Raw genomic sequence first — 11,626 nt, 5'->3', positions numbered from 1 at the left:
TTACCATCTGTCATTCAGTACAAACAAACTGTCCTGATGACAGGAGTCAAATGTCTTACCACGCTGAGACTGGACAGTCAGTACAGCACATAAACAGACACATTATCTGTTGATGTCAAGACATCAGGGACAATCTGTAGCAGATATGTCACACAAAGAATGATTGTTTTGTTTTTTTGTGAACAAATTAATATCTTAATTAGATTAACTCTAATCATTGTACACACAGTGACAACTTGGGTGGATAATTGAAATGTCACGTAAACAAGAAAGGTCAAGGTTGGGAATGGCGTCACAGGAATGCAGTGTGGATTATGCATAGAACCAGGACTGTGCTGTGGTATTTATCATCTAATCCAAAACTAAACTGGCTCAGCACAGACCTCTAATCTGGATATTCAAGTGTGATCTCTTCATCCTGGCAAACTCATTTATCTCATAATGCATACAGCAGCTGCTGACTTGGCACTTTTTTTTTAAAACTCTGACGATAACTTTCTTCATGTATTTTTCTCATAGAGCTCTATATTATATAACTTGTTTAGCCAGTTATTCTCATACATAACTTTTTAACAATGTCATACAGCAGATCAAGCTAGTCACACAACTACTCTATTAAATGTTTTTATTATTATTATTCAGATTTTATTCTGACAGACCTAGAACATTTGTTCTCACTGTTTGTTTGTGTTAATGATGATTCAGCATGTATAGGCCTTCTGGAGAACAATTCACCCCAGATGTCACAACACCTGGTGGGACTTAAACATGTTGCACATTTCTGAAGCTCAGGTGATGTTAGGTTCATGTGTGACGCATGTGTTATGATGATCTTAAATGTATATGAGTCATGTGTCATACAGTTAAGACAACACCTTGACAACAGTATCTAAGCAGCAGCATCATAAATACCGAGTATGCCTCGGGCTAGTTAGGGAGATTGCAGAATATTTCACTCAGTGTAAGAGGTCTACCGATGTTAACATTTATGTTCAGTTTGAATAAAATATGATCCACAGTTTCAGACATACTCCACATTTGACCTCTTTTCTCCGATCCTGTAATTTATCATCTTGGTAAATGATGACGTACCTCTATTCATGGCAGCTGTCACCCAGTTTTTTCTTTCATCCGCCATGTAATTCCTCTTTTTTCCCTTTTATACGCAAGCAACATTATTGTTCGTGTAGTTTCACGTGTATAATTTATTTACATGTACTCGAATCAGAGCAAGTAGCGTTAAACTATGTGCTTAAATAGGCCTATAAACGCTAAAATTGGGACTATTTTGATTTGCGGATGAATATTAAACCGTCGTGTCGCCAGGTATATATGATCAGGTCCCCCTGGCAACTGCAGTCAGAGGGAGGAAACCTACAGAGAAACATCACAACAAGTCAGAAAAACTGTAACGTAAGTACAATAATTTGTTAGAACATTGACCAGTATGTTTTTTCCTTCTTCTGCTATTTCACGAACTATGTAGAATGTATTCGCTGTCATCTTTTTTTCCCCTTTTAGCAGCTAATCGCTTAACAATGACTGAATGTCAACCTAGCTATCAACAGCAAACGTTTTTGATCTAATTAAATAATACACTGATATTTTACTTACGATACGATGAACGAGTTAGGTTTACTTAACTCATTTATTTTTGCTTCGAACATGAAAGTCATAGACATTTGCTGATAACTAGTAACAATGGTAACATTACACCGTTTCTAGCTGCATCGTCCATTAGCGGGTAACGTTAGCTAAACAAAACGAAGGCAAACAACAATAGCTTAGTTCAAAATGGCGGTGGTGCTCGAATCACCGGCTTCCTGCTAGTATGTTTATGTAAAAAACAAAGTAGCATTTAGCTACTTTTTGATCGCTTGTTGTAAGATAAAATGGGGATTGGAACAATGTCTGTTATAGACGTGAAACATCCATCTATAACGCTGTTTAACAATTTCTGTATCATTCTAATAGTAAGACATAATTCAGTAAGCCGACATAATTTAGATGTAACATAATGTATTTACTATGAGAGGCATTATTTTAGTGTACTGGTCAACACCCTTTGCTTTAGATGTTAAGCATTCAAGTTTATATTTGCTGTAGCATTCAATGTTAAGCAGTGTTTGTAATGTGAAATTATTATTATTACTTTTTTTTAGAGGTGCAAACATGCAGATCTTTGTCAAGACCCTCACTGGTAAGACCATCACCTTGGAGGTGGAGCCCAGTGACACCATTGAGAATGTGAAGGCCAAGATCCAGGACAAGGAAGGCATTCCTCCTGACCAGCAGAGGCTGATCTTTGCTGGCAAGCAGCTGGAAGACGGCCGCACCCTCTCTGACTACAACATCCAGAAGGAGTCCACCCTCCATCTTGTCCTGCGTCTGAGGGGTGGTATGCAGATCTTTGTCAAGACCCTCACTGGTAAGACCATCACCCTGGAGGTGGAGCCCAGCGTAGACCATCACCCTGGAGGTGGAGCCCAGTGACACCATTGAGAACGTGAAGGCCAAGATCCAGGACAAGGAAGGCATCCCCCTGACCAGCAGAGGCTGATCTTTGCTGGCAAGCAGCTGGAAGATGGCCGCACCCTCTCTGACTACAACATCCAGAAGGAGTCCACCCTCCATCTTGTCCTGCGTCTGAGGGGTGGCCAATAATTGTTTCCAGGTTTTAATGATTTACACGACCACTTCAGTGAATAAAAGATTGGATTGAATCATATAGTGTGTTTTGTCTACTATGTGAGCATTATAGGAGTTCAAATACTGCCATGTTAAGATGCTGTACTGAAGTGATAAATTAAAAAAAAATAATGCAGTGAAAACAGCTTTTCTAAGAGACGGTTATTAAATTCACTAGTTTAAGTTAAGCAAACATAATTAAATATCTATTTAACATATCTTTTTTAGCTTTCCATGCTGACTTCATGTTAGTTCTTTCACAACCAACAACTGAATATTCCACAATAAACAAAATACAGCTATGCTATGAGCTGAGCATCAAACCTGGTGAGGCTTAAGATTAGGTGCTCCTCCATTTTCAATTTGTAACCTCAATGATTCTGTTACTTAACTAATATAAATTAAACTAGGTTCCCTCTCAAATCTATATAATGGACTGATAGAAACATCCCTCCAACAGTGGATTTCAGTTATTTGGAAAAGTAGGGTTTTTATATGAATTTCTCCTGGAAAGCACAGTGTCAATATTAATCAGAACACAGTTCCCTCAGCAACAGCAAACAAGGTTAATAGTTATGTTGATCCTCTCAAGTTTGATTTCTGTAAGTTAAATAGGGACTGAGCTCTGCTGCTCTGAATACACCTCTCACACGGAGAGGCAAGTAACACATGAAACCACTAGAGGTCACTAGCGTCGCACCAGTACTTAGATCCCTAAATTACCACTGCTCCCAGTCCAACACTGTACTAATCTGTGGTTTAAAGTCAGTTCCTGTCCAACAGGGCCTCTTTAAAAGTGACGGTGATTAAATTGATCATTTGAACATGACATGGATATGTATGTATTGTTATTGTTTCTGATGACATTTCTCTAGAACTCTGGCTCTATGTTTGGGGAGAAAGAATAAAACTGCTCCTGTGGTTGAATGACAAACTTTGCATTCAACCCTGCAAAAAGATGTGATGCCATTTCTGAAGGTTAAGTAAAAAGAGACAGCTGCCTAACATGGCCATGGAAAGTGATTACTCGTCTGGATGATCAGCTCAGTTTAATGCAGAAATAAATAGTTTCAGCATATAAGGCAAAAGAGAGAGTGTTTGCTGAAGGAGGGGGTGAGAGAAGATGAGATAATCACAACACTGCAAAAGACTAGAATGAAAAGGACGTTATGATCTGAAATGACGACGTAAAAATACACTGAGCAAAAGCGTACGTAGTATTATTATTTAAATACGTGCACATTAATGAAGATGTGACGAGTGAAACATGTACAGACTGTATGATCTGCATGTCTTTGACATCACATTCAGTGTACAGATCTTGAAGCATCCTAGGCTCCTGTATTTTTAACAAAATGGATAAATAAATTCAGGATGATAACTTCAGTGTCTAGACTGGAAATTTGTAACTGTGGGGGAAAAAAGCCTGTTGCTCCTCAAACTTAGCTACAACAAGCACACGCCACTGAACTACCAGCTGGCAGTGCATTGTGGGTAATGTAGGCGCTGTGTTTTGATATTAAAAAATGCAACAAAAACTATATTGCTGGGTGCCACATCAATTTTGTTCCCTTTTTATAAACATATCCATAGTTTGTCCGATCATTTTTGTAGGTATAAGGAGTAGACTAAATGTAAATAGTCTAAATGTACACGTAAAAATAATAATAAAAAATAGCAGTAAAAATGAATTTAAGCAAACACATCATATTGAGCCGTTTATTTTAAAGTCCCGTGTTGTGGAGGGTCGGAGCTGGGGGTGACAGCCCCTCTCTCACGGGGTTTGCCTGTCGCCTGCCCCGCTGTATATATGAGCTGGGAGCCGGGGAGCCGCTCTCTCACTCGGGTCACCGTGCGGGAGGAGGAATGGCAGGCTGGGGAGGCTTCTTCTTTTCTCTCCTCAATTACAAGACAGAGAAATATGTCATCGCCGAAAACAGGAGAATCGGGATTTTATTTCGACTGTACCAGCTGGCGGTGCTCGGATACATAATCGGGTGAGACGGACCGCGCGGTCCCCGTGTCAGACATGGGCTGAAGTAACCTTTTCTAAAGTGATCCACCAAGTTAAAAATAGTTTCTACTCTGTTGGTGTTAAAGTGACGCTGCCACACGGTTTGTCTGTTTTTTAAAAAGTGTGTGGGGAATTGATGAATGTCTCCGGCTGCTGTAGGAAAAGCAGGTTACCTTACATGGCTAGGATGAAACCTTGAAGTGAAGGTTAACAACAAAGTCTGACACTTGTTTGTGAAAGTCAGGATGAACTGTAAGATGACAGATTGAGTCCAGTCCGCACCACGAGGAGAGCTGCTCCTCGGTTTTATTACCGCTTTTTGGGATTGGTGGTGTTTTCATGCATTTTCCCCATCACTGCTCATGTCACCTCAGATGCGCGTTCATGTGCAGCACGTCGTGTCAGTGGACGCACTAAAATATTCTGTGATGTAATCCGAGGCGTATTGCTGCATTAGCACTGCTGCTTTCATCTGCCACATGCTGAGGGGGGGGGGGGGGGGGGGGGGGGGGGGCATTTAATGGCAGTTTTTGCCGTTTATCACAGGCAGACCACACCCATGCTGACATGAGATAACTAATAAGTTTCTACGACTGTGCCAGGTGGGTGTTTGTGGTGAAGAAAGGGTACCAGGAGAGAGAAGAGGCCATCCAGACCTCGGTCATCACCAAGCTTAAAGGTGTCACACTGGCCAACAGCTCTGAGACAGGGCTGTACCTGTGGAGTGCTGAGGATTATGTCATACCACCAAATGTGAGCACATCTATCTATCTATCTATCTATCTATCTATCTATCTATCTATCTATCTATCTATCTATCTATTCTTTTTAACTTCCAATTTAAAAAGTCACTCAACAACCCTGATGTCCTGTCAGGACAGATTACCAGGCCACTGAGTGTCCACTTGTCTCAGCATCTGTCTGATCACATTTACCCACATTGAACTTTTTGGGTCATGTAATTTGTTTAACCTTTTGCTTCTCGTTTTTACTGTCTGGACCTAATCGTATTTCGTAGGGTGAGCAGGTGTTCTTCGTGGTAACTAATTACATAGAGACCCCGAATCAGCGGCTGGGATTCTGTGCTGAGGTCAGTACACAGAAAACAAGGATTGTCGTCGGCACACGTCCACACATTTGCATCTTCATGTCCGCCGTCTTTCATTCTCACCTCGCAGAGTTTCAAAGTGCCAAATGGACGGTGTCAAAGTGACGACGACTGTATCGAGGGGGAGACTGTAATATCCGGCCATGGTGAGGACCCCTCCTGGCACTGCAGCCATCTGACAAACCTGAGTAGTTTTAAACTGAGTGACAGGTTTACATGTTTACAAAATGCTACAATCCTCAGGTTTGTGAGTTTGAGAGGGATAATCTCAAACTTACTAGTAATGCCCATTATTGATGATCTAATCCATATTCCTACATAATACTGCAATTTTCATTTGACGGGCCTGAGAAACTTAATACCTGAGCCAAGAATCTTTGCTCTCTCTCCATCAGGAATCAAGACCGGTTTGTGTTACAATAGTACTGGGACCTGTGAGATTCAGGCCTGGTGTCCTGTTGAATACAGCAAAACACCCACGTGAGAATCCGTCCTCTTGTACCGGAACCCTTTGGAAATTTGCCATTTTGTTCTACTACATTCACACTCACTCTGATCCCTCTTAGGGCCCAAGATATTTCACAGGTTCTATTTATTACTAATACAGCCTGTCAGCTCTATTTGTTGTTTTCTCACACAGCTGCCTGTCTCTTTCATTTCCAGAGAGGCCTTACTGAGCAATGCAGAAAACTTCACCATCTACATCAAGAATTTCATCAGGTTTCCAAAGTTTGAATTCTCCAAGTAAGTGGTGCTAATTGCTGATGAGCCTGTGGTTTCAAGGCATAATGATATAGATCGCTGAGCATATACGTGTTCCAGTGGCTCCTTTAAATAGCTTTAGGGTGCAGAGACCCTTCTATTTATACCAGCCTGTGCGTTGCATTCAGTGAGACAGTGAAACAGTCATCTGAGACGTCCTTGACAGCGGCCCTTGCCCAGGACAGGTGTCAGATCAGTTTGGGTGCTGCCCTCTTTGCTGTTGTCTGTTCAAGTCCTGTAGGAAAGCAGAGACATGCCACAAGTTGCTGCTAATTTATCAGTCAGGATCTTATTCTATTTAGATTCATCTCTCATGTGTTTCCTCTCAGATCTAATGCTACTTAAGCTTAATGAGGAATAACAGGTAACTGAAATCCCTCTTAATGGGTGCTACTTGACATGGCACTCACAGTTGATATGTGTTGGGGGACAGTATGAGGGCTTTAATGGTTTCTAATATAGAGATTGAAGGCTCAATATAAGTGTAGAGAATTTTGTGGCTGGTATAGTTTGTTTCTACCTCCAGAGCACTCAGCTGTTTCTCTTTTATCAATGAACATTTAGTTTTTTAGCCTTTTGGTGGATGTTCAATGTGAAAGTTTGACTTGTTTCCACTTTTTCTCAAATTTGCTGCGTGTTCTTCATGTCTTAGGTCTAACGTCCTTGAAACTTCTGATAGAAACTACCTGAAGAGTTGCTCCTATGACAAAGAGCACCATCCTTACTGCCCCATCTTCCGCATTGGAGATCTGATCAGCTGGACTGGACACGATTTCCAAGACATGGCTGTTAAGGTACAAAGTGTAATAATGCGCCAATTAAGATGCTGTGTGGGAGTGATAATGGAGATTTCACTTCCTGGCTTCCTCACAGTCATTTGATTATAAGCCATGATAGACATTTAGTAATTAAAGAAGCCCATTTGGCTGCTCATGATTGCAACAGTAATTGTAGAGGGCCACACTTATGGTCCCCGTTGAACATAACAATCAGCTATTAATATAAGTCATACCTATTATTTGACAGTGAGTGTGGCGTCTTGGAAAAATCAAACAAAAGCCTGGGCTAATTTCACGTCATGACTATAATTGTACATTTCTTGAGGAGACTGTGGAAGTAATGAAAATCTGTTGCAGCAACTGTAAGAGGTTCTACAGCTACAGCTACATCTCAGCTCTAGATTCAGCTGTGGACATACTGATCAATGTGTATTAACAGAGCTGTTAAAATGTAGTTCACTTCTGAGGTTTAGAGACATTCCAAACTAACTATTGAAAACACATTTTCATTTAATCTGAGTGCTATAGTGTGCATATATGAATTTATGAGTATATACATTATGGGGGTTGGTATGAGTATTACATACATTATGTTTAAATATTTACATTTATTAATTTCGGCTTTGTTTTTGTCCATCAGGGCGGGTCTGTTGGTATTCTTATTGAGTGGAACTGTGACCTGGATAAGGATTCTTCACGTTGTAATCCACAGTACAGCTTCACCCGGTTAGACATGAACATGAACAACTCTATTACATCAGGATACAACTTCAGGTGCATCTTTAAGAAGAACTCAATCCGCCAGCTGACCTCTCCCACTGTGTTCTCTGTGTCTAACATGTTTTATTTCCATCTTTTACGCTTTAAATCCACTAATATGTGGCCTACAGATATGCCAGGTATTACAAAGATCAGGATGGTGAAACGTATCGCACTTTGTATAAAGTGTTTGGAATTCGCTTTGATATAATGATCAACGGCCAGGTACAGCAGTGATATGAGCACATATAAGTACATCATTCTGGTAACAGACTTGTTGTAAATATCTTTTATTGTTTTGCAGGCTGGGAAATTTAATATTATTCCCACAATAATAGCCATTGGTTCGGGTGTTGCTCTGCTGGGTGCAGTAAGTAATTTACTAAAGTATTAGGTTGATGTCTAAGTGTATAAATGTGTAGTGAGTTTGAAAAATATAATATTACTGTTCTCCTAGAGGGTATTAGATGACTACCAGTAAAAAAAACAGTGATTTTCTGCATCATATTGATTTTTCTTTTCTTTCAGGGAGCCTTTGCATGTGATATGATACTACTGTACATGATGAACACAAGCTCCTTTTATAGAGAGAGGAAATTTGAAATCATCAATTTTAAGTATGACTTGCTTTATATCTAAACTATAACATTGTGGTGTTTTAAATGAAACATGTTCCAAACCTTGATTGCTACATTTATTTGCTCCTCTCTCTAATGCTGCGTCTAATAGAAAAGACCGGACCAAACACAAGGATGTGAAGGCAGGACACCGGGAAAGAAAGTCAAGGAAAGCTGCTTCAGAGAAACAGGCCGGAAACTCTGTCATAAAGCCAGAGGAAGCTGAACCCGCTGAGGCCTCCTCTCCCACCGCAGGCCAGCAGTCTGATCGAGGTCCCACCATTCCACGCAACACAGGACAGAGATACTCTGCTATTCTTTCTCCCCAAAGTGCAGAGTCAAAGCATCATATCACTTTCTCTTCACAAAATTAAGTTTGCGGTCAAGGCAGTACAAATCACCTGCAGTGCTCATGTTTTGTCATGTTGCAGGGGGTGCCTATGGGCACGCCTGCTGGCACGCCACTAACTTAAGAGGCCTGTCTTGAAGATATGTTGGTCGAGAGAAATGTTAATATTCTGTGCTGTGCAAGTGGGCCCAGACACAGATGTAGATATACACAAGGTTGGTATTGAGTGGCTAAGTCAGGAACCAAAAGTGAGCTGTGGAACATAAACAGGTACATAAATAATGATCTATATACCGTGACCTACAATTATACATTAACATACAAACATGGATGTAAACAGAAGGAAAATACTAAACTGAAATTGGCATTTCATATGGACACATCATGTACCTACGTATTTAAACATACTGGTAAACTGCTGCTGTGTTTCTTGCTGCATGTCTAGTTGACTGCGCCAATTGTGACTTTGATGTCTGCCGTGCAATGCTGCAGCACAGTTGTATTCACAGTTCACTTAAACCTGTGGAATGCAGTGTGTAATGTGCTACGAGCATACTGTGAGTAGACAACTGGTTCAGTGCTGACACTGCTGATGTGCAGATTGACTGTTAATGGACGGTGAAGTGCAAACACTCCTTTTCCTGTTTATTGTTCCTGTTTCTATTTATTCAGTGTTTTTTTTGCTGTTGGAAACAAATAAATTTGCCTCATGTTGACTCTAAGTCAGCAACTGACCCAACCTGATGGACAAATTGAATAACAAACAGCTTTTACAAGTATTTATTTAAATCAGTTATGACATTTGTTTTATTCCGACCATATTATTGTACATGAGATGTAATGTCACACTTCATTAGGATGTAAACTGTCCATGTTACATTACAACTTACATTATAATAACTGTGACACCTGCTCTGGAATGGATTATACAGGGCACAGAGACTAGAGTTAGAGGTTAAATAAGTTCACAGTCACAGGTGGGATAAAAAGTTATTTTAGTTTTAATTTAGTTTATTCCATGTAAATGGTTATTATTAACACATCCTCCAATATATCAACAGTAGATTATTGAAAAATCAAGTCTTTCACTAATAGCCTATCTACAACCAGCAGGGCAAACAGCATTATTGGTTTGTGTGACATTAGACAGAAATAATGAATAGTTATTTGTGGTGTATCAATTTAATAAACGTGCACCATTCCGTAGAGGAAAGTCCAGAAGAGGACGTAAGTAAAAAGACCTCCAACAAGGCCTCCAGTGAAGAGCGGCCTCCGTGACTTAAAGCATTTGTTCCATCGCCGTCCGGCCTTGAGTATGAGCAGCAGAGAGAGAAGAAACGAGGATAGGAAATAAAAAATGAAGCCATACAGTCCCGTCAGACCCAGGATGCCAGCTGTTGCTCCAGAAAGAGCAGACACAGAAGTGCGGCAGTAGTCCAGCACGGCGGCGTTGCCCCTCACAGCCACTTCACTGATGAACTGTGGTCCCTCTCGCTTAGCTACAACTGCTGCCATCTTGGCTCTGGCTTTCACAGGAAAGTGTTGGTCTAACAAGAGAGATTCATACAGGTTTACAATAAAAACATTAGATATTGTAAGCAAATACGGGTTTAAAGCAGTGTACTTGACTTATGTACTTTCATTTTAAACAACTGTCCTCCCCACTACATATACAAATCAAACACGGCACTGGTACCCGTACATTTATTTCACAGCTGTAAAGAACATTCATTCTACAGCTCAAGACTTTAAATCCAAAGCCTATAACACAATGTGATGAGTTAAAGTTATACTTGACATTAAAATTAACTCAAATTTAAGCTGCTTATACATTACTGTGTCACTACTAACACTAATATTACAACAACCTATCATGACACTGACAGGGGCCAGTGGTGTCGAGTAGTGCCAACTTATAATATATATATTAGATCATATATGAGACATTTTGGTTACAATGTTAAAGTATTTTCCTTTCACAACATTTTGACTGCAGAGTTAATACGTTTCATAATGTGGTTAAATCACGTGATGTAACATTAGTAATTATTTAAAAGATGAGACATAACATATAGCTTCTGTCAGCATTGTTCCACATTAGCTTAGCTAGTTACTGACCGCAACGAAGCAACCTACCATTAATGTTAGCTAACTCATACATTTAAAGCCTTAACGCGGTGAAAAAGTCAACCGCATGAAAGGCATATAAAATGGAGAACAACTCTAGTAAAATACATTTCTAGCTGTTCGTAGCTCAACTGTACATTAACCTGCTTTATTTTTATCCTTTAGTCATTATTGGCACTAATTTGCCAGCTAGCACCGTTAGCTCCGACGATAAGTGAGGAGAGGTTCTCACCGGAGATAAACGCGGGGATTTGTCGGCTTCTCCCGGTGTGATTACAAGGACATAATGTGCAAGAGCTCTCTTCTAAACTTGGATATTTAACGGAGTTCAAGAAATATCAGCTGATGCGGCACAAGGACAGCACATTCATTCTAGTTTGGATGACACTCCTGAACCAAGCTCGGCCATTATCCTCCGCAATG

The 11,626-nt window shown here is 40.3% G+C and overlaps 3 protein-coding genes across 3 annotated transcripts in view; 2 read left to right on the top strand and 1 right to left on the bottom strand.

Annotated features, from left to right (window-relative positions):
* LOC113169216 (polyubiquitin-C-like) overlaps positions 1-2,728 on the top strand; it is a 5,693-nt gene extending 2,965 nt beyond the window's left edge. Inside the window, 3 exon segments of the mRNA XM_026370434.1 lie at positions 2,163-2,448; positions 2,480-2,534; positions 2,537-2,728. Of these exon segments, the coding sequence (XP_026226219.1) occupies positions 2,163-2,448; positions 2,480-2,534; positions 2,537-2,664 (469 nt within the window). The 3' untranslated portion in view covers positions 2,665-2,728.
* Positions 2,729-4,544: 1,816 nt separating this feature from the next.
* On the top strand, positions 4,545-9,810 carry p2rx5 (purinergic receptor P2X, ligand-gated ion channel, 5). Its single transcript, XM_026370301.1, has 12 exons — positions 4,545-4,685; positions 5,305-5,455; positions 5,721-5,792; positions 5,881-5,956; positions 6,206-6,290; positions 6,474-6,554; positions 7,225-7,366; positions 7,992-8,125; positions 8,242-8,335; positions 8,415-8,480; positions 8,639-8,727; positions 8,840-9,810. The coding sequence occupies exons 1-12, from the start codon at positions 4,555-4,557 to the stop codon at positions 9,099-9,101; spliced, it is 1,383 nt and encodes a 460-aa protein (XP_026226086.1). The 5' UTR covers positions 4,545-4,554; the 3' UTR covers positions 9,102-9,810.
* A 40-nt stretch (positions 9,811-9,850) lies between these two features.
* Positions 9,851-11,619, bottom strand: emc6 (ER membrane protein complex subunit 6). The gene is made up of 2 exons (XM_026370276.1): positions 11,436-11,619; positions 9,851-10,623 (listed from the first exon to the last, which is right to left on the bottom strand). The coding sequence occupies exon 2, from the start codon at positions 10,589-10,591 to the stop codon at positions 10,259-10,261; it is 333 nt and encodes a 110-aa protein (XP_026226061.1). The 5' UTR covers positions 10,592-10,623; positions 11,436-11,619; the 3' UTR covers positions 9,851-10,258.
* Positions 11,620-11,626: the final 7 nt, after the last annotated feature.

This window comes from Anabas testudineus, chromosome 14, assembly GCF_900324465.2.
Source record: "Anabas testudineus chromosome 14, fAnaTes1.2, whole genome shotgun sequence".
Lineage (NCBI taxonomy): Eukaryota > Metazoa > Chordata > Actinopteri > Anabantiformes > Anabantidae > Anabas > Anabas testudineus.
The sequence above is the reverse complement of the archived record's forward strand: the minus strand, read 5'-3'. Positions and strand labels throughout refer to the sequence as shown.

Excerpts from the sequence above, each read along its gene's own strand:
- p2rx5 (XM_026370301.1), top strand. The coding sequence starts at position 4,555 with ATGGCAGGCTGGGGAGGCTTCTTCTTTTCTCTCCTCAATTACAAGACA. Across the intron at positions 5,456-5,720 it reads ATTATGTCATACCACCAAAT|GGTGAGCAGGTGTTCTTCGT; the intron begins GTGAGCACATCT and ends CGTATTTCGTAG. Across the intron at positions 8,126-8,241 it reads ACATCAGGATACAACTTCAG|ATATGCCAGGTATTACAAAG; the intron begins GTGCATCTTTAA and ends TGTGGCCTACAG.
- emc6 (XM_026370276.1), bottom strand. The coding sequence starts at position 10,591 with ATGGCAGCAGTTGTAGCTAAGCGAGAGGGACCACAGTTCATCAGTGAA.